The 23,148-nt window shown below is 43.0% G+C and overlaps 1 protein-coding gene across 2 annotated transcripts in view; it reads left to right on the top strand.

The window, feature by feature from the left end:
- TMEM145 (transmembrane protein 145) overlaps positions 1-23,148 on the top strand; it is a 777,234-nt gene that overhangs the window by 425,617 nt on the left and 328,469 nt on the right. For both annotated transcript variants that reach the window (XM_044080786.1, XM_044080784.1), the window contains exon 4: positions 7,485-7,571. In XM_044080786.1, the coding sequence (XP_043936721.1) occupies positions 7,485-7,571 (87 nt within the window). The remainder of the gene's footprint in view (positions 1-7,484; positions 7,572-23,148) is intronic.

The following is a 23,148-nucleotide window of genomic DNA, read 5'->3' as shown; positions in this document are numbered from 1 at the left end:
ACTGTGCCAATTCAAAAGAGTTAGAAGATTTACTGCACTCTACTTGTCAAGTGGCTAAACACTCATTACACTGTGGATATGAAGCCCTAGAATCCTCAAGCAGGGCAGCAGTGTCAGGATCTGTCATTAGGGGACATGTATGGTTGAAGGAAAAACCTGTTCCTGATCATGTCAAATCTAAATTACTTGATGCACCTTTGGATAAGGACCGCTTGTTTGGAGTAAATGCAGAAGAGGTGCTTAAAAAGATGGAAGACAAAGCAAAATCTATGCTAACAGTAAAACATTTCCTTCAGGTACAACCTCCTAGGTTCAGCAGGAATTTTCCCTCAAAACACTGGTCCTTTTCTGCACCTAGCAGACAGGGGCAACTTAAGCCCCGCAGGGACAGACCACCCAGACTCCTATCCCAGGGACAGCAGAGAACCAAACAGTGGACCACTTCCACTCCAAAGGCAGGGAGTTCTAAGCCATCCCTCTATGACAAAACCTCTCAGTGACTCCCTCTCCCACGTCTTCCCTCTTTTCACTCACCAAAAACTAGGAGGAAGGCTCTCCCTCTGGAAAGAAAATTTGCTTTCTGTAACAAAGGACCAATGGGTCTTAAAGATCATTTTTCAGGGATACAAATTCTCCTTCAATGAACTCCCAATTCCAAGAGGGTACCCAGACTTACCTACAAATCAGTGGGCAGAGGCATTGAAACAAGTCCAAATTCTCATATCCCAAGGGGCAGTAGAACCTGTCCCCTCAGATCAAACAGGCAAAGGCTTTTATTCCAGACTATTCCTTGTTCCCAGAAAAGAGGGCACTTGGCACCCCATCCTGGATCTATCCATTCTGAACACCTTCCCGGTGGTCCCCAAATTCAAAATGCTAACTTTACAGCAGCTGTTGTATATGCAGACAAAAAATGCTTGGTTAGTTACCCTAGATCTAAAAGATGCCTGCCTCCACATCCCCATAAGGGAATCCTGCAGGAAATTCCTTCATTTCAGAGCAGGTTCACAATCTCTGTGCTACCCTTTGGCTTATCTACTGCTCCCAGGGTATTCACCAAATGCTTAGCCCCGGCCATAGCCTTTTGCAGACAGAAAAATATACAAATTTACCATTATCTGTATGACTGCCTCATTCAGGCAGATTGCAAAGAAAAGCTCCCCAAGGACCTCCTGTTTGTCAAAACCCTCCTAACCTCCTTAGGGTGCACCATCAATTAGAAGAAATCAAGGCAAACACCCTCTAGGAAGATCATTTTCTTGGGAGTACTGCTGGACACAGCATCCCAAATAGCCTTCCTATCCCCAGAAAAGCAGAGCTTCCTGACTCTCTATTTTACCCAGCTGGCTTCCAGAAGTCACCTGCTGCGAGAAAGTTCCTACAAGCCTTGGGGTACGTGGCATCTTGCATCCTTCTAATTCCTCTGGCCATTCTTCACATGAGAAAATTTCAATAGTACACAGGTGATGACTGCAACAGTGAATACACTCGAACATCTACATTTATGGTAAGTGTACACAACTGTACTTTATACTAGCATATCAAAAAACGCACTGACTGTTTACCCTTAGAAAGGCTAGATGTAAATATTTGTGTAGGTGCAACAGCATAAGCAGCAACGCTCTAAAGGTAAATGATAGCAGCTATTAGTGCACCACTCCAGTGCATGCATCTTTAAACTAGTAATATTCCTACAATAAGAATTTATTAATTTCCAGAAACCTGCATAGTAATTGCAAGAACCAGTCAGGACGCCCATTGTAAACCCAGCATTATCCACAAGAATACATCTGGCTGACAGTTGATGTTAAAAACAAAAATTACAGATATTGTTTTATCTGGTCTTCTAAACTGAGAAAACAAAAATAGATATAAACGGGGTGGAAGTCAAATTTCTCCCTCCACATTAGCACACAGGGCAAACAATGGAAAAAAATAAAAATTAATATAAACAGACCTTCAGCTGTTGGGCAAGATACAAATCCATCCACCCATTTAAAAAAACACATGGCCATTGTGGTACTGTTCCCATGAATAAGGAATTGTACTGCAGCAGTGATCCCTGTAATGAATGGTACTGTTCCCATGAATAAGGAATTAGAACAAGGAATTATCCTGCAGCAGTAATCCCTGTAATGAATGTTACTGTTCCCACGAATAAGGAATTATACTGCAGCAGTTATCCCTGTAGTGAATGGTACTGTTCCCACGAATAAGGAATTATACTGCAGCAGTGATCCCTGTAATGAATGAAGTACAATTGTGTAAATAACTCACCCTAACAATAGATATTTGATTGCAGGGATCACTGCTTCAGTAGAGGTTCCCTTCTTTAGACCTCCTGAGTCTCAACCCATTCCACTGGAAAGGTCATGGAGATTGGAGACCTTAAGTTCATCATAACACTTAGATAAATCTATGTAGCACTTTATTTTTCCAGGATAGGATACAAGAACTATTGTGAATGCTGTAATGCTGTATAACTGTCATACATATTTGTGTTTGTGTAATAGGTGCTGAACCCCCCACCACCAATTGAATAGTTGTGGGTCCTGATTGACAAAGGTCCTTGTGAATTTTACAGACCAAAGGTAGTAAGTGCCTCTAGCCAAGAAACACTGTTGTCACTCTTTCAGCAACAAAACAATCAAGTAATGGTCCGGCAGTTCCATATGTCAGATGAATGTCTGGATCACAAGAGGATGCAAGCTCATGGGGGAAGTCCAAGAAAGCTCTTGAAATCAAACTATAAACACAAAAACCTGCTTGCCACTATTTTTATGGATAAGGAGTTATTTGTGTTGTTATGGTGAATTACTAACACAGTTGCACTTTCTTTGATGGTGAATATACCCAAGTTGGATTTGTTGAGCCTTCTTAGTTAAGTGAAACCTTTTTGTTTTTTTTTGGTGATATTTTTTCAGATAAGATAGCTGTAGTCAACAGTTTACCTTTCCATAGCTTAAAGTGCCGTCTGAAGTGTTAAAAACTAAGTTGGACCTGCGTGGGACACACTATCCTGCACTGAAAGTGGGAGAGTTCCAGTTATATCAAAAAGGATGTTTCTGTGTAATTTGGTGGTATTGTGAAAGTTGTTTTTTGATCACTTGAGCTGACAAAACCTGTTACAATGAACTAGGCTTCCATCAGTAATCACATACCCTTAGAGGTGATAATGGTGTATGATGCAGAAGTGGAGGATGCTGACAGGTCATTTTGGAGAGCTGATGAATGCTGGCTACTTGTTACAGATCTAGTAGATGATGGTGGATTGTTGTGTAGAGCTAAAGGATGCACACTTTGTCTTCATGAAATGTTAGGGAATTGTAGCCGGTTGCTGTGAAGTACATGTGGATGCTGTTAGTTGTTGTGATGGGTTGATGTATGGTGTTTCTTTTTTTAGTAGTTTTTGGCCTCATCTCTTTATGATCATCAAGCCCTTTTTCTTGATAAGTTCGAACATCAGAAGATCGTAGGACATACAAGGATGTTAGACCAAAGGCCACATGTGCCTTGCCAATAACCACCCTCGGACTCTGCTAACCTTTTTAAAGAGGGCAAAACCTGTAAGTCCTGGAGTGTAGTTTAGAATATCCATCCAATTGTCTATGCTATGATTGAAGGCAGACAGGGAATCACGCTGCTTGACATTCAAGGGGAATGTATTCCAGAGCAAGTAAAGGTGCTAAGTGATGAACCTGTCTGTTCATTTAATTGTATTTATTCCCTGGTATAGATTCAGATCTCTTGTTCTAGTGTTGGCTGTACTGTTTAACACACCAAGAAATGTGAGGTCTAGGTAATGCAATCCTTGAGGGCATAGAAAGCAAGGCATAGGTCTCCCCTTAAGGGTCTGTATGACACAGAGTACAGTGAAAATGACTAGAACTTTTCCTGATAGCTAAGATCTGTGTAGCACAAGATTTTTTGTTAGGAATCTCTGCTATCTTTTGAGGTTTTCACATGTCTAGTGAAATAACTGGGTTGTATCATATTCAGTAGTGGATCTAACCAGGGCAGAGCACAGGGGAGCAATAACTTCCTATGTTTTGGAAGAGATGCCATGAATGATTAATTGTGATATATAGTAGGACATTCTGGCTACGAACACTATGTAGTGATCAAAGGAGAGACAGCCATCTACCCAGGTCTTTGATAAAATAGCTCATTGTAGAATGGGGTGTCATTCATGCAGTAGGTGGTAGAAATTTGTTGTTTTCCAAAGGAGATCATGTTGTATTTTTTAGCATTTAGTTTGAGCCCTGTCTCAGTGCACCATATGTTAAGGCATGATAACACTAATTGGAATGAATTTATATCATTTGTTGATTTGACAACTGCATCCAACTTGCAATCTTTGGCAAACTTAGTCAGCCAGAGATCCGTGTTGTCAGTCTTCATATTAGAGAAATAAATGCCAAAAAGGAAGGAAGCCCAATACAGACCTCTGAGGATGGCAACTGGTCACACTTTCCTCTACTGAAGAAGTTATCACCAAGCCTGCCAACATACGTTCTGTCCCTGAGATAATTTGCGATCCATTTTACCATGTAAGGATCTATGTTTAATGTTATTAGCTTGTTTATAACCCCATCATGTCATATGGTGCCAAATACTTTTATTAGATCCAGTGTCACCATTGTCCATGGCCTGCATGACCTTTTCGGAGAAGTTCACAAGATTTAGGACACGTGCCCTACCCTTAACAAATCCAGATTGTTGTTGGTTGAGCCTGATTAAAATCTTGATTTCTTGGTTTATTAGGTCATTGATGTATTCCTTGACTTTGTAGACAAAACTAGTTAGGCTAATGAGTCTGTAGTTGCTTGGATCAGTAGTAGATCCACCCTTATGAAGGGGTGTCATCTCCCATCGCAGTGCATCATTGATCATGAACATAACCAACAGTACAATTATGTTAAATAGTATAAGGAGGGGATCAGAATGGTCTTGTTTTTGACACTGTTTATAAGACAACCCAGAATATTGTTGAGACCCATTGAAGAACAGTTTTTGGTCTTGGATATATATATATATGGTCCTTGGAGTCAGTAGGGAGTGATTCCAGTATGTTTGGGGTGGGGATGATAGTTTCAGGGGAGAAATTTGCAGCCATTATGTTAGCAATGATTTTAGGATCTGAATAGCAGCTACAATTATCAATAAGTTCTGAGCATTGATGTGAGTTATTCCTTCATTTTCTAACAACAGCTGAAGAAAGGCTTAAAATCATCTTTAGCCTCAGGAGCAAGGCTACAGTCAAGGGAGGCTTTTACTGCTCTTAAGGGTGGCATTTATGGTGTTTTTCCTTTCCACACCCTCCTATCTGAAATTGCTAGGGTAACGAGTTTGCATTAGGGATGACTGCCATCATCCAGCAAAGTTAGGACTGTTTGTTAATGGTCTTTAGCACCATCTTTCCATTGATTTGCAAAGTTCAGCACAACTGTGATGTCAGGTTAGAGTGTGGGTATAATCTTTGGCTGCCTTGTACTCCTGAATTCCAGAGTATCTGGAATTGTACTTTTATGTTGTCACTGTCCTTCCCTTACCAGCACTGACCATCTTCAAAAGTCATCCTCGTGACGGTGCTTTTTTAATACTTGGGAGAAAAACCTCCAAGCTTTGTTATTGAAAACAATATCAACAAATTTCCATTTTAATTCACAGAATGAGTTCAGTACATAAACGTCAGCAGAACTACTTTTCCAGTGTCTTCCACAACACCTCCCTTGGTTCAGCTGTATAACTAGCTGGTCTGTGTAGTTGAGCGATGCTGGAGGGATAACAAATTCAATATCTATATGTATATATATATATATATATATATATATATATATATATATATATATATATATATATATACACAAACACACACATAGAGATTCCGTTTTTTAAAACCTATTGATGAGATGGTATGCTTTATTTCAACAGACATATCATTCTATAATTTTGGGATCATTTGAGTCACGTACATATAATTTTACTAGTTTTGGTCCTACTTATTTTAAAACATGTCTCATATATCTGGTTATTGAGAAATATGTTTAAGATCCAGTTCTTTTCTTAAGGCCAAGTGTTTCACCATTTTGTAAGCTAAACAAAATTTACTTCTTGCCTAGCTAAGATTGTATACAAATTAAGATATTTTAACGTATCTATATAAGAGAGAGAGAGACTTATAGCATTGATTCTCTTAGTATAATGTATTTGTACTCTTGGAAGGATTTTTAACTGTCTCTTTTAGACAGTGGTCATAAACTCATGTTGTAGTATGTGATAGGCCTTACTATTGACATGTCTAATGGATGCAGTTTTCTAAACACTTTAGCTGAAATCCATGTTTGGCGTAATTAATATATATATATGTATATATATATATATATGTATGTATGTATGTATATATATATATATATATATATATATATATATATATATATATATATGTGTGTGTGTGTGTGTATATGTGTGTGTGTGTGTGTGTGTGTGTGTGTGTGTGTGTGTGTGTGTGTGTGTGTGTGTGTGTGTGTGTGTGTGTGTGGAGTAATTTGGAACCCTAAGTTTGTATATATAAATATATAATGGAAACACTTTATAATGTAGCAGTACTTTTTTAATTTGTATCCTTGCATTTTTAGGGTATGTGTGGCTGCACATTTTGGAGAGGACTAAAAGATGATATATTATTCTATCAGCTAACTCAGCTTTTACATTCTTGCTAAACAAAGCCTCAGTTTGTGCTGATTTAGGACTGGATGAACTTGAAACGTTTGTGTCTCTACATGGATGAAGTAGATATTTTGTTAACTGCAGGGCTAATTCACACTTTTCAGTTTGTGCAAGGTGAGACTGGTTGTTCAGGTGTGTTAAGAATGGTTTTCTTTATGCAGTAGTTTGGTGGGCTGATGATTTTGGGGTTGAAATAGCTTTTTGCTTTAGTATGCAGTTAAGGGAAGCTGTTCATGTTGTCCTCCACTGGGCAGCTTGTCATTTGTTTGGGACTAAGGAAAATATTGAGTTTGTACTGATCCGTTACAAGTTTGGGGATACCCAAGACTGTAGTAGTCTGCTGAATTTGTGCAGGGCTAAACAACATTGTTAAAGCTGTGCAACATTTAGGCATTTTGAAGTTTGTTGGAGTTATACAGGCTGTATCTCTGTAGGATTATTCTGATACATTCATTTCAGTTATTGGGTTTGTTCAGGATTAAAGCAGCCGAGTTTGTGCAGCAGTCAGCAGTCTGTTATGTTTGCACAGGGATTTTGCTGGCTGTTGAATTTATGCTAGCTTGAGATGTGCTAGCAAAATTTACACAGCAATGAAAAAAATTTAACGCTTCATTTCTGTGCCTTAGGTTTGCATTTTACTATAGATTTATATACCAGACACTGTCAAATACATGCAGAGCTGGAGATGGAGGATTCTGAAAAGTATTATTAAGAACTCAGAATATATATATATATTTTTTTTTTTAATTTTTCAGGACTGTTATATGAAGGAATCTGTCATTCGTCCGGAGAACAATCAAGTCATCAATCTCACGACTCAATATGCCTGGTCAGGATGTCAGGTAAGTACTGACTTTACTGTAGTTTTATACAATATTTGTCACTGTAACAGGTTGATGGACAGGGCTGTCACCTTAATTAGAAACTGCAGCATTCTCCTGTAGATGGAAATTCCAGTCATTCCATATTTCACATTAGTTCTGCAGAACTTGTGCATGTGTGTGTGTATATATACATATATATATATATATATATATATATATATATATATATATATATATATATATGTATATATATATATTCTGCTTTAGGATTAAAAGCTGGCTTCATATTTTCCTAATGCCTTCCTACCAGCAGCTCATTGTCTACCTGGTAGTGCCTCCTGCCAGTTTTTAATCTTGGAGCCGAGCCTGGCTATTTTTTTTTTTTTTTTTTTGGAAAAGTAATGAGTTAGTAGATTTTAATAATTCCCTGCAGCATTGCACCATACTTTGTCAGAAATGTTGGGAGGGCAAATGGTTATAACTTAAGTAATGATTCTTTTGAGCTGGATGTAGGATCTGAGATGCCAAGACATAGTAAGCCCTTAACAAGTTTAAAAGTTTAATGATATTGGTTGCCAAAAAAGCAACTACTAGAAAATGGAATTCAAAATGTAGTCCATTTGTAATTGAAATACTGAAAGCACAAGAGGTAGAATCTTTAGAAAAGAAAATAATCAAATTATATGGAAATACACTAAATTTGTGGGAATAATGCATGAATAATAATGTTTAGTAGAAACACTAAAAATTAAGGGATGATAGGAAATGAACAATTTATGTAATGGAGTGAATTCAGCTGTTAAAAAGAACACTGCTTCAACATATCAATAGACATGATGTTCATCGTGTTACCCTGCTGCAGTCATCACACTTGGGTTATCCTGCCATCAGGTGGTCCCGCAGTTGGCCCGAATTCCAAAGTCTTGGTCCGGCGTCGGTTGCTGTCGCTTCTTCACTGAAGTCAGTGCACCAGGGGTATATAAGAAGCATCCGATGCCATTTTCTTCAGTCAATTCTTGCCGCACGGTGCCCAAAGCAGAAGCAGTTTGCAATTGCCGGTCGGCCGACACCTGAGATTTTCGAATCGAGTTTCAGTCCAAAGTCTTCAAAGCTAAGTACCCCGTTGGGGAACCTTTTCTTGCCTCAGTCCGATGTCAGAAAAAGTTAACAATTGCATTTCTTGTGGGATACAAATACCTCATAAGGACTTTCATTCTTATTGTATACCTTGCCTAGGCCCAGATCACGACGTCACTGGCTGTCGATTTTGTGCTAGTTTCAATAAGTGAACTATAAAGCGACGCTTTGATTTCTCACGACACTACTTCGGTAGGAAATTTAATTACACTATGCTGTCAGAGCAACCGACTACTGGCGTGCATAAAAAACGCAAAGATAAAGGCAGGCAGCCTAGATCCAAGCCAAACTCCGAGGCCTCGGCTGGGCCGATCGTCGGTCCTCCGGTTTTCAGTGAGGCGCCTACGCAGCCCCTGGCTACCGCAGAATCGGAACCCCAGACCGTTTTGGATTCTCTAGCAGAGAGTTCTAGGCCGACGCAGCCATTTTCTTTAGGCCCTACCGACGACATTGCAGAAGGAGAAGCCGGTGCTGTAGAAACACCTTCGGTTTCAGAAAGTGTCTTCATACCAACTACTCTCACCATAAAATCTTATGCTAAGCTTAAGACTCCTCTAAAACCAAAAAAGACTGCATTTCAGTGTCCAGTTCAAGGCCCCATGCCTAAGAAACAGATGCTTAAAATGGCTGAAGATTTGATTTCTTTAATCAGGGGTTCCCAGCCCCCCCCCCCGACAAAAGGCCTAGACAAGAGGAGGATTATGCCTCCTCTGATCAAGTGTCTATTTCCGCAGGCTCCTCTGAGGAACAGGATTACTCCTTTCCCCCTTTTGAAGATTCTGATGCTGAAGATTCCATTCCCTCAGCTTCTCCCCCTGAAGACTATTCCTTTCGGGAAACCTTACATTCCATGAGGGAACATTTCCACTGGGAAGGTCAGGACTACTCCGACTCAAAGAAAAGGCTCCGAGAGTTTCTTTTACTCCCCCAGCACAGACCACTTGCTATCCCCCCAGTTTTAGACATTGTGGATGATGTTTATTTAGAATCTAGTCTAAATCCAGATTCTCTGCCTCCTGCTCCAGCCAAACCAGATAGATACTATATAGTGCCTGACTCACACAAATTCCTTTTCAAAAGCCCTGTTGCTGATCCAGAGACTATCTCCCAGGGTCCCAAAGGGGCTAAGGCTTCTATGGCCAAAAATCCTGTACCATCTGAAAGGGACTCCAGAGCACTAGATAGGTGGGGGAAGAAGGTTTACACCTCAGCTACTCTGGCTATGAGAGCACTAAATTGTCAATTTCACATGCTTAAATACCAGCAATTCCTAATGTCTCAAATTAAACAAAAGATGAGCACGCACCCTCAACAGTCTGAATTCAAGGAAATGCAGGATCTGTTGCATGCGGCTGAACAGGTGGGCAAACATACTTTACAATGTGGATTTGATTCCTTGGAAGCTTCCTGTAGAGCAACTGTCACTGGGTCTGTTATACGTAGGCATGCTTGGTTAAAGGAACAAACTCTGTCTGATCATGTTAAAGCAAAGTTACATGATGCACCCTTACAGCAGGATGTCTTATTTGGGGTTAAAGCAGAAGTGGTTTTAAAGAAAATGGAGGATAAAGCAAAATCTATGCAGACGGTCAAAGATTTCTTACAGGTACAGCCCCCACGCTTTAGCAGAAATTGGCCAACAATAAATCGGTCCTTTCCAGCTTCTGACAGACCACAGAGGGGTAAATACAGGTGCCCAAGGGGCAGAGGACAAGCACAAATCCCTTACAAACCTCACCAATGGGGCACTGCAACACAGAAGGGAGGAGAAGACAGGTCCCAAACTAATAGAAGGCAAACACAATGACTCAAACCTCAAACTGCCAAGCAAAACTCTCTTGGCAGCTCCCTTGGGAGGAAAATTAGCACTTTTTGCAGAAAACTGGTGCATCGTCACAAAGGACAAATGGGTTCTAGACATTATTTTACAAGGATACAGATTCCATTTCCACACCTTGCCAAGGATAAAAGGCATGCCAAACCTGCCACAAAGTCAATGGGCAGAGGCACAAAAACAAATTGCAGCTCTCATGGACATGAGAGCCATTCAACTGGTACCTACACAGGAGCAAGGCCAAGGATTTTACTCAAGGCTCTTTCTAGTCCCCAGAAAGGACAATGCTTGGAGACCCATTCTGGACCTTTCAGTTCTAAACACCTTCTTGCAAGTACCCAAATTGAAAATGCTAACACTACAGCAGCTTCTTCCCATGTTGGGCAAGAAAGCTTGGCTAGTAACGTTGGACCTCAAGGAGGCATACCTGCATGTCCCTATCAGACAAAATTGCAGAAGATACCTCTGCTTCATTGCAGGTTCAACCCACTACCAATTCTCTCCACTACCCTTTGGCTTATCTACTGCGCCCAGGGTCTTCACAAAATGCCTGGCACCAGTAATTGCATACTGCAGACAAAGAGGAATTCAAATATATCCATACCTGGACGACTGCCTCATCCAAGCAGAAAGCAAGGACACTCTCTTACATCATCTGGCTTTTGTAAAACACCTTCTAAGTTGCCTAGGGTACACAGTAAACGAAAAGAAATCAAAACTAGTGCCCTCACAAAATATGACATTCCTGGGTGCCAGCTTGAATACAACGGCCCAGATGGCTTACCTGATGCCAGACAAACAACTACAGCTAACTCAATACTTCAAAACAATGGCAACAAAGACCCAACTCCCTGCAAGAAAAATTCTGCAGGCCCTGGGCTTCATGGCATCTTGCATACTACTAATACCATTTGCAAAACTGCATATGAGGAAATTACAATGGTACCTAAAAAGCGTATGGAATCAACACAGCCACAGCTTGGAAACAATGATACCTCTCATTCCCTGCCTTCAACAGGAGTTTCTATGGTGGTCGCAGGCATGTCACCTCAACAAGGGTCAGCCTTTCACCTTACCCCCGGCCAGGCAAACTATGACAACCAATGCATCGGACTATGCCTGGGGGGCACACATGGCAGGACGGTGCGTTCAAGGCATATGGACTGCAGATCAAAGAAATTTGCACATCAGTCAAAAAGAAATGCTAGCTGTACAGAATTCCCTGACAGCCTTCAAGGACCTCTTACATCCAGGACAGCTTATAATAAGGACAGTCAACACCACAGTAATGTGGTACATAAACAAACAAGGGGGTACACACTCCTACCCTCTATGCAGGCAAGCAATGACCTTGTGGAACACAGCACTGGCTTACCAAGTACAATTACAAGCTCAATTCCTGCCAGGAAAAAAGAACACATTGGCAGACGACCTAAGCAGAAACATCATGGATCCCCACGAGTGGAAACTAGATCCACAAGTATTTGCAATGATAACTAAAAAATGGGGACACCTAGACATAGACCTGTTTGCCAGCCCCCAAAACTATCAGCTAACAAAATTTTGCACAAGGACATTTCACCATCAAGCTTGGAAAGTGGATGCACTCTCATTCAGTTGGAAAATGCTGTCAGTATGTGCCTTCCCTCCATTGCCCCTTCTCACAAAGGTGTTGCTGAAAGTCAGGATGGAGAGACCACGAATGATACTCATTGCCCCAGACTGGCCACACCAGCACTGGTGCCCACTATTAAGGAATATGGCCCAGGGCCCACCATGGATTTTACCACAAATTTGTCATCTGCTCACACAGCAAGACAGTCAGATTCTACACAGCCAGCTCAAAACCTTAAATTTGGCTGCATGGCAAATCTCCTAAGCAACCAGCCAGCTCCTCTTTCACAAGCTGTTATGGGTGTTATTCTGGAGGCCAGGAGCCCCAGCACCAGGAAAGCCTACTCAGACACATGGAAAAGGTTTTGCGCCTGGAACCAAGCTAAAGGCCAAAATACCCTTCTGCCGGACATACCTGAGATTCTACAATATTTAACTGAGATGTTACACAAAGGACTTTCTTTTTCATCTATTAAAATCCACGCCTCAGCTATTTCAGCTCACTACAACATGGATCCTCCCTTATTTTCACATCCACTTCTAAGGCAGTTTCTCAGAGGGGCCATAAACATTAGGCCTCCCAGGAGAGCACTAACACCAACTTGGGACCTCAATTTTGTTCTAGAAAAACTTACTCTACCTCCTTTTGAGCCAGCTTTCTCAGCTGACTTAGTTTGTATCATGGAAGACTGCCCTGCTGCTAGCAATTACTTCAGCCAGAAGAGCCTCAGAGCTTCAGGCGCTTATGGCGGTAGAGCCTTTCCTCATTTTTCATCAAGACAGAGTTTCTCTATGAACTAACCCCTCCTTTATGCCTAAGGTGGTATCCAGTGTGGCTCTAAATCAAACCATCCATTTACCCACCTTCTTTCCAAATCCGCAGAACAAAGGAGAAAGACTCCTGCATTCCTTGGACATTCACAGGCAGCCACGTTACTACTTGGATAAAATTAAGGTTTTCAGAAAATCTGACCAGCTTTTTGTATCCTATGCTACAGCATCACAAGGAAAGGCCATTTCAAAACAGACCATTTCCAAATAGATAGGACATTGCATACGTTTTTGCTACACCCACCATGGAAAACCAGTTCCTGCTAGCATTAGGCCCCACTCCACTAGGGCAGCAGCCGGAGTTCAGTACACACCTTCACCAAACACTATCACTTACCACTTTACTCTAAGACCAGAGCTGGCTTCGCCCCTGCAGTTTTGTAGGGCCTTCTATCTCCTCTAACCCTGTTTGACTCCACCTCCCATCCTTAGCTTTGGGATTCTACCCATTGTGATGACTGCAGCAGGGTAACACGATGAGCATAGTACAGTTTTGTACCTACCATAAATGTAGATGTTCAAGTGTATACCCTGCTGCAGTCCAGGTTACCCTCCCTCCATCCCCTCTGAACTAGCTGAACTTATCTCTACCACTCTATCCTGTGCTACCTCTGTGGTGTATTTGCTTGTGCCTAAGGGTATTGTTTTATTTTTATATAGCTATATGTATTTATATATATATATATATATATATATATATATATATATATATATATATATATATATATTGCCTACCTATTGGGGGCACCTGACATCTGGGGAAAGAAAAACTGAAGAAAATGGCGTTGGATGCCTCTTATATACCCCTGGCGCACTGACATCAGGGAAGAAGCGACAGCAACCGACACCGGACCAAGACTTTGGAATTCGGGCCGACTGCGGGACCGCCTGACGGCAGGATAACCCAAGTGTGATGACTGCAGCAGGGTATACACTCGAACATCTACATTTATGATAGGTACAAAACTGTACTTTATGGCTTATTTTCTTTTCTTACTGTATGTGTACATCATTATTTTAAATGTCATGTTTAAAGAAAATGTTTCAATAATAACACACATAACAAGCTACTTGGAATTGGCTTTCTTAACTAGAGCAACCCACAACTTATTCAGGAAAAATAAAACAAAAAGTCAAGATTACAGAAGGTCTTTATTTGGAAGCTTGAGAGCTGTATAACTACTGTGTCAGAGAGTGTGATACTGCAAAATAATTTAACTGAAAACCTCTTTTAGCTATAGGTTCTATACTTTTCTCCACCATTATAAGACTGTGGAGTTGGTATATATAAGTTTGGGTGCAGGGTAGCTTGACCCTCTACTAAAAACAACTACTTTTAGATTTACTTAAAGTGATTTTCAAAGGTCAAGTTTTATGGTAGCATCACTTGCTTAAATGTCCTTCTGAGAGTCAACATAAATCCTTTTAGCCCCAGAAATATATGCCCATGATAGCATTCTGGGAGCCTTAAATTTAACAGCTACGTCTCCATATTTTGGGACTCACTAAAAAAAAGATGGCACCTGGATCTCCTGATGTAGAACAACGTCAGACATGACTTTGGAAATATAGGACAAAGTGGTAAACAATGCCATCCTGTCCTTATGAGAAATGTACACTATGGTAGGCACATCAGTGCCTTAAATTCAGAAAGTCTTGTGGCCAAGGAAGCTGTCAAGAAGAGGATTATCTGCAAGGCAAGAGTTTTAACTAACCAGAGCAAACGTCCTTAAAAGTCAGTTTGATCAACTGTTCTAAAAGACTATTCAAGTTGTATGCTGGAGGGATAACCTTTGTAGGAGGTTTCAGATGCAGGATACCTTTTATCCAAACTGTAAAATATGGGTTTAGATGCTTAGGAAGGTTTCTATGAGAGGCAAGTTGACAAAGCTGGGCAGTGTGTCAAAAAAAAAAATAATAATACAGGCCTGACAGTCGGGAATAGGTAAGGACTAAGGGCAGATTTTGCAAAAGGTGAACAATACTTTGCTGTGTCCACTGTGAAAACCTCTTCCATTTTTGGCAAGTAAGATTTCATGGGTGTAATCTTTGGAGCATCCAATTTAATGTGCACCATTATAGAAGAAAACAGTTTCTTAATAGGTACAGTTACCTCCAAAATCCTTGGGTAGAGATCTCTGAACTTAAAAGACTTCACATGCTACCTCGGGTTTCACTTGAGCTAAAAATCTTGTTTGCTCAATCAAGCAAAATGTACCTGCTTTGCATGAGTTTACATAACATAATACAACAATTATCTCTCCTCTACAATATGTCCTACACTAATATCCACTGATTTTGCTTTCTTCTATATGCCAGTCCTATTTATCTTGTCTCTAGCAACCTAAAGGTGAAGCTAATTTGTAGCACATTGTTTAGTATTATCTTACCATCTAATTACACTCGTATTTGTTAATGCTTGTATGCTGCTGTCTGGGACTCTACAGACCACTTTTGTATTCTTTGCTTATCACCAACCTTTGTTTTTATGTCACTGTCACTTCATTTGTGAATGTGCTTTTTCATAATTTGGAACTATGGTTATTTAATTGATCCCAGCCTGATCGTAACTGATCAGTGCTCTACCCCGATAAACAAAGAAAGAAAGAAAAAAAAAGTGTACCTTAAGCCATACTGTTGGAAATGGGAAACCTTCAGCAAATTAAAAGATAAAGCACAAAATGTGTTCCAAACATCCTGCTAAGTGAAGACTTTTGAAAGAAAAAGTGGAGAACCACTCATTGTTGTTGCAGCAGTACATGTTATATGAGTAGAAAGAGCTGAAGCCATCTTGTACTCTCTGACAGAAATGAGAGCTATGGCTGTCTTGGTCTGCAGGCGTCTACCAGAATCAGCTTGGTTTTCTCCATTTTTAAGTACAGTAGTACCTTCTAAATGTGATAATTGTGAGAAAATACTTATATGCTGCTCTTTGGGACTCTGCAGACCAGAATTAGAAGAAAAAGTATCTGAGTTTATCTGCCACTCCTGATTCAGAAATACCACTCACCTGAAGCACCTGCTAGGACACTTTAGTCCCATTAGCTGCACTGCCCTAAGATGAAGAGTAAGGAATGAGCCAGTTATCACATTTACATGATGATATGAGTGAGGACAATATTGTTTCTTTATCATGAAACTGATATGCACAGCTTGTAAATAAAGGGATTGTGTCTAGATCTAGTGATGTTATTGTCCCACTTCACTCAGCCCTCATTAGGCAGATCATTGAATATAATGCCCCCTTTGGCATGTATCTGTCCAGAAACATGCAACAACTGGATTGCCCACAGAGATACCATACTAAAAGGATACAATGCCTAAACAATGCGTCTTACATGGACTGACTGAAAGCCCTATCCCTGTACTTGGTATTCTATAGACTGCTAACAGGTGGCCTGTGTCTGGATATAAGCATTCTCAGACCCATTACCAATAGACTTACTGCACATCAGAAAGTCAAATGGTATCAGAAGTACTCAGTCTGGGGATCTAAACTTCTTCAACATGAATGGAATGGTTTGGAGGGCAGGTTTATCTCACAGAGCATGCCACTGCTCTGGAGTAGACTCCCCATCCATGTAGAACAAAGCTCATCCCTGTCCGTATTCAAGTGCAACTTGGATCTATAAATGGAAAATAAAAATGTACCCCAGGACTGCCCCCTGTACTTCTAATGGACAAAGGCAGCTCCTAAATCCTTTGTCCCCATGCAGGGATCCCCTCAAATTATCTATTGTATGATCCCAGTTATTCTCACTACTCACAAAGAGAGCATTTGGGAAGGACAACCCCTGTAGCCTTTTAATCCTGCTCTGTTCCCTCCCTCAAAAAAAAATTAAATATATAACATATTTTATTCAGCTGCTCTTACTGTAACTGTCTTAGTTGCTGTTCTGCATGCTGTTATCTGTTCAGTCACTCTTACTCTACACTTATTACTGCTTGTTAGTAGCCTTCTAATTTACTGCCTTCTGCACTTGTTTTTTAGTCATTTGTTAATTTAATTGCATTTATTTAAACTGTATTTGCCGTAATATTGCTACACACTCACATGTGCTAGCCTGCACTGAAATTTGAATTGTATTTACTGCTGTTTTAGCTGCTTTTCTGTAAAAAAAAAAATCTAAGCTTGTTTCCTGCCTTTCCTGTAATTAGTCTAGTCCAGATACAGACTTGCAGTATCCAGGACTGTTGGTAAGCTTCTGAGCCCCCCAAGCCTTTCTGTGTTGGAGGGAAGCCTTCTAACTTATCAGTGGGAGTGGTAAGCACTAGGTAGCCTATCTACCATGGGAAGACTGGGTTTTGGCCCAGAAATTGTAGTTCATTGGCCGTTTGGGCAGTTTTTCCATCTCTTTCTACTTTCTGGTTCAAAAGCCCGTGTTTGAGTTTGGTCCCCACCTTTCCTGTAACTAGTGTAGTCCAGGTACAGACTTGTTGTATCCAGGACTGTTGATAAGCTTCTGAGCCCCCCCAAGCCTTTCTGTGTTGGAGGGAAGCCTTCTAGCTTATCAGTGGGAGTGATAAGCACTAGGTAGCCTATCTACTATGGGAAGAGTGGGTTTTGGCCCAGTATTTGTAGTTCATTGGCTGTTTGGGCAGTTTTTCCATCTCTTTCTACTTTCTGGTTTAAAAGCCCGTGTTTGCGTTTGGTCCTCGCCTTTCCTGTAACTAATGTAGTCCAGGTACAGATTTGCTGTATCCAGGACTGTTGGTAAGCTTCTGAGCCCCCTAAGCCCTTCTGTGTTGGAGGGAAGCCTTCTAGCTTATCAGTGAGAGTGGTAAGCACTAGGTTGCCTATCTACCACAGGAGGAGTGGTTTCTGGCCCAGAAATTATAGATGTCATGTAGTCCTATCTCGCCTACATTCTTCACCTGTGGGTTCGGAGCCGAATATCGGCTCTGACTCTGCCTATTTACTAGCTCGAAAGTCTTTGATTGGCTGGGCTAAGATGGTATCCCACAATACACTGCTCCACATCCCCAGATCTCGTTTGCCACTTGTAGAGCTCGGACATGGTCTCGACTTGGCTGTGGCTAAGTATTGCTAAAAACTTTTTTCCTTTGAAAACTTTTTTGCTGATTGTTATTATCCAAATAAAGCTTCTTCTTAGCTATTGTTGCTGCGTTAGTGTCTTGTGAGTTGTGAGTATTTTTCTGTGTTGTGGTATCCCTAACTTCCCTTGGGCTAGGCCCGTTTCAGTTAGAGGACCTAGTCCTCCGTTGTGGTGTTTGTCTGACTGTCATTTGGTGTGTTGTAGTTTTGTTAAGTGGAGAACCGTTTTAGTTAGAGGTTCTCCTCTGTGCCTGCTTTGTTTGTTGTGCTTGTGTGGACTCGCAGTTTCTGTGTTAGCGGTTTCCCGCCTTTTGTCAGTAGCGGCTGCTACGGTTGTTGCCTTAAAATGTCTAAGGAGCAGAAAGAGCATAAGCCCTCGGGCTTTAAAAAGTGTACGCAGTGTGCTTATAAGATGTCCATCACAGATGGACACTCGGTCTGTGTTTACTGTCTTGGAGCCATCCACCTTCAGGAGTCGTACAGTTTCTGCCACGCCTTTAGTCCTCGGGTGTTCCAAGAGAGGAAAAACAAATTAATCCTAAAGGGACTGCTAAAACCGTCTTTTCAGGAGGATTTAGGTTCGGCTCCCAGTCGAAGTCTAAATCCTCAAAATCCATGAAAAGGTCTCCGGCTCCACCTGTTGATTCGGAGCCACCTTCCAAAATCATGATTATTGAGTCTGCTTCCTCAACTCCACCGTCATCGGGACCGCAGGAGGTAGCTGTGTCTAGCGAGTCTGCTTCCGCTCCGATCATACTGGAACCAATTCGGATCCGGTCGCCAAGTTTGAGGCAGTTTTCTCCAGATAGGAGGTCTAGGTCTCCATCCATCTCCTCAAAGTCCTCCAGGTTTTCCGATTTGGATGTAGATAGGGTGATGCAGAGGCTCCTACAGTCGCCGGTGTTGGCCAAACTTTTCTCGGCTCCTACCCAGTCGGCTCCGGAGCCGGCTCCTAAGGTTATTTCTGCTATTCCTCCTCTGAGCGCATCCTTGTCATCGGAGCCAGTAAGCTCCACTCCGAGGGATGTTCTGCATAGGCTCCGATCCCGCAGCGGGGTTTATTGGTGCCCGAATCGGCTCCGACCTTGTCAGCTCTATCCACAGGGTTGGAGACTCGGGTCTCCTCAGTCGGCCTGAGGGGGATGCCTCGGACCACCCTTCGGTTCTGAACCTCCCTCTTGGTGCCTCGACTGCGGGGACACTGGTCCCGGTCATGGCCTTGGGGGGCGATTGGTACTCCGATTCGTGAGGTCCCACCTTCTAGGCTATGCGGAGCACGCTGGCTAGGTCAGCTATTTCTCTCTGATTGGTTCTACCCTCCCCCACAACACCGGCAAGAGCTTCTGACACCCACCTATCTTTGGACAACAGAGCGCCAGGGCCTAAGGATACCCCCACGAGTGGTCCCCTTCTTTCTGAGGGGCCCTCAGAGCCTATGCCTGAGGAACCCACCAGAATGAAATTGTGCAAGAGGAAGCTCATAGACTCCCAGGACGAGTCCCTCACTTCCGATACTGACCTCGAGGAATCGGGGGGGGGCCCCCAAGTCTTCCTCTGAGGACATTTTGTTCTCTGATATATTGGAGATCCTGAAACAAAGAGGAGACTGGTTCTCCAAAACCCCCTCTGAGGAGGAGTCAGTATTCCTTAAGGCTTTTGGCGCTCAGCCCTTCGCCTGCTGGGTGTCTCCACCCTTCGATGAGCTCCTTGACCTTAATTGTCGAAGGGTGTGGGAGAGTCCTGACTCGGTGGAGCCTGTTCCTCGACGCCCCAACAAATTTTTGTCCGCTCCCCAAGGAAAAGAATTTTTAACAGAGGGAGTCCCGGTAGATGCTATGGTGGTGGCGGCAGCCACCCAGAAGGAAGTTGCTGAGTCTTCCTCTTCGGTCCATCCTCCTAACAAGGAGTCTAGGACTATGGACCGGTACGGGAAGCATACCCTTTCTTCAGCTACCTTTACCTTGCGGTCGCTGAATTATTTGTCTCATTTCACGCGGCTCCAGAGAGATCTCCTTAAGGAGTTAGGAGATACTCTAGCGGGTAACGTACCTGAGGTGGTGGCCCAGACTGTCAACGCTCAGCTCTCTATCCTCAACTCCATTGCTAACTTGTCCATGTGACTTATTTCGTATGCGGCCGAGGGAGTGAGTAGGGTGGCTAGCTCAGGGATGGCCCTTAGGAGGCAAGCCTAGCTACACCTGTGTCACTTTGCGGAGGCCTTTAAGTCTTCCTTCACTAATGCCCCCTTTGATGGTTCCTCCTTGTTCGGGACCAAAGTGAAAGACACCCTCACCAGGTGCGAGCAAGAGGGAAAGACCTTGTCTGCCATAAGGGTCTGTTTTTCCCTCCCATCGAGACCTTATCCCAAGGCTCAGTGAGGGGGAAAGATGTGGTTCAAGAAATCACAAAAGCCTTTTCCTGCCGCACAAGGTGAGACCCCCTCCCGAGGCAGGGGAGGGGGGTTGTATTCAGGAAGACGTCACCCCAGAGGCAGAGGGGGCCCCCGCAATTCTGGGGACCGCAATTCCTTTCATGGTTCCCCATACTCTCATTCCTGAGGGTGTGCCCGACTGTGCTTCTCCAGAGCCAGTCGGGGGTCGAATTTCCCGGTATCCGGAATCCTGGGTCAACATCACCCAGGACCGATGGATATTACGGATAATCGCCGGAGGTTACACCATCCCATTCTACTCCGCACCCCCTCCCATCAAACGGATCCCAGACATTCCACCCAGTCAAAGGGATCAAGCACCATCAGAGGTTTCTCAGCTGTTGGAAAAATGAGTCATCCAACCAGTCCCCCCAGACCAGATCGGATTAGGTACTTACTCAAGATTCTTTTTGGTGCCAAAAAGAACAGGGGAACCTGAGACCCATTTTGGATCTCAGCCAACTCAATCATTATGTACGAAAGTCCAAATTCCGGATGGTCACACTACAATCGATTCTCCCATTGTTGGGAAAAGAAGTATGGATGTGCTCCATCGACCTGAAGGATGCTTACTACCACATCAAAATGGACAGAGCATCCAGATGTCATCTACGCTTCCGGCTGGGAGCCAGGTTTTTCCAGTTTCGAGCCCTGCCCTTTGGTCTCACCACATCCCCCAGGGTGTTCACCAAGTGCATGGCAGTGGTAACGGCTCACTTGAGACGTCAAGGATTCCAGGTGTTTCCATACCTGGATGACTGGCTCCTCTCTGCCCCCACCAAGCATCTACTTCTTCAAAACAGAGATACTACCATCAATCTATGTCACCAGTTAGGCATTACAATAAACTGGAAAAAATCTGCCTTGCTACTCTCACAGCGTGTCTCATTTATAGGAGCAGAGTTGGACACTATTCGATTGAGGGCATTCCTACCACTGAGGAGGATCACGGGGTTACAACAACAGGTTCGTACGATGATGCCTCTGAGATGTGTGAAGGCAATGCTAGTTCTTCAGTTACTGGGGACAATGGCGTCTACTATCATGATGGTCCCGTTAGCGAGGTTACATATGAGAATCCTGCTTCTATTTGCCCAATGGTCCTTTCAAAGACTACCACTATCCCATCCAATCTTAATCACAGGCAGATGCAAGCAGGACCTCAGTTGGTGGCTATGCACCAACAACTTAAATGTAGGAAAACCGTTTGTACCACCCAACCCGGTAGCCACAGTGACCACGGACGCCTCCCAGATAGGGTGGGGAGGGCATTATCTCAGCAGGATGGTCGAAGGCACGTAGCAGGAGCACGAGACAGACTTGCACGTAAGTGTCCTGGAGATGAGGGCAGTGCTTTTTGCGTTGCAGGCACTTCAGGATGTCCTCCCTCTAAGGACTATTGCAATATACTCAGGCAACATGTCAGTAGTGTGGTATCTCGACAAACAAGGAGGAACCAGATCTTACCCTCTGTGCAGGGAGGCCATGAGAGTGTGGAATTGGGCAATAGCTTCCCAACGGCCCTTGGTGGCAATGCACATCCCGGGGAAAACCAATGTGATTGCAGACAGGCTAAGCAGGGCGATCCTCATGCCCTACGAGTGGTCCCTGAACCGCCAGGTGGCGGAAAGCATATTCAGCAGATGGGGTCAGCCTTGTTGCGATCTGTTTGCCAGTCCCCTCAATGCGAAATTCAGCTGCTACTTCACGCTGATCCCCCCAGCGGGGGGAGTTTCCAAGGGACGCTGTTGTGCACAACTGGCCCTTGGGTCTACTTTATGCTTTCCCTCCGTTTCCCCTTATCTCAAGGGTGATTCAGAACTATCCTTGGGAAGCAGGTTGATTCTGATCATACCACACAGGCCTCGTGAAGTATGGTTCCCCTTCCTTCAACCTTACATTGTGGATACTCCTTGGATTCTGGACCCTCATCCGGACTTGCTGACACATATGTCGGGACAGTTCCACCCCTCACTGGGGACCCTCTGGCTGACTGCCTGGCTACTCCACTTCCATCCGTAGTCAGATGTCATGATTTTTCTCCAGACGTGGTCTATATTCTTTCGTCCTCCCATAAACCATCCACTAGGAAGATCTACTCTAGTAAGTGGAAAAGGTTCTCGATATGGGCCCAGTCCAAAGGTATTGACCCCTACACAGCCCCCATCGATTCGGTTTTGGAATTTCTGTCTGCTTTGTTCTACCAAGAGTCTGCCTCAGCTACCATCAAAGTTCAGCTGGCGGCTATTTCAAATTTTCATGTAGCTTATGAACCTAGCTTAATGGCACACAGGCTGTGTAAAGCATTCTTGAAAGTCACTCTTCTGCTTCGTCCCCCTGTATCTCAATCTGTTATGCCCTGGGACCTCAATTTCGTTCTGCAGGCTCTCACTCTCCCACCCTTCGAACCTGCGGCCTCCTGCAGCTTAAAATTTCTTACTTGGAAATCTGCCTTTTTGATAGCTATCACCTCAGCTAGATGAGTCTCAGAAATCCAGGCCCTATCAGTCAAGCCCCCATATTTGATATTCCATAAAGATAGTCTCTCTAAGACCAAACCCATCCTTTCTTCCCAAGGTGGCTTCCTTATCTAATATTAATCAGTCCATTGAACTGCCGGTCTTCTTCCCCAATTTTTCCAACAAGGCAGAGTACCAGTTTCATCTGTTGGATGTTCATAGACAACTACGCT

Source organism: Protopterus annectens, chromosome 8.part0 (genome assembly GCF_019279795.1).
Source record: "Protopterus annectens isolate FY-2018-M chromosome 8.part0, PAN1.0, whole genome shotgun sequence".
NCBI classification, from domain to species: domain Eukaryota; kingdom Metazoa; phylum Chordata; order Ceratodontiformes; family Protopteridae; genus Protopterus; species Protopterus annectens.
Note: the sequence above shows the minus strand (reverse complement) of the source record. Positions and strands in the feature narration are given on the sequence as shown.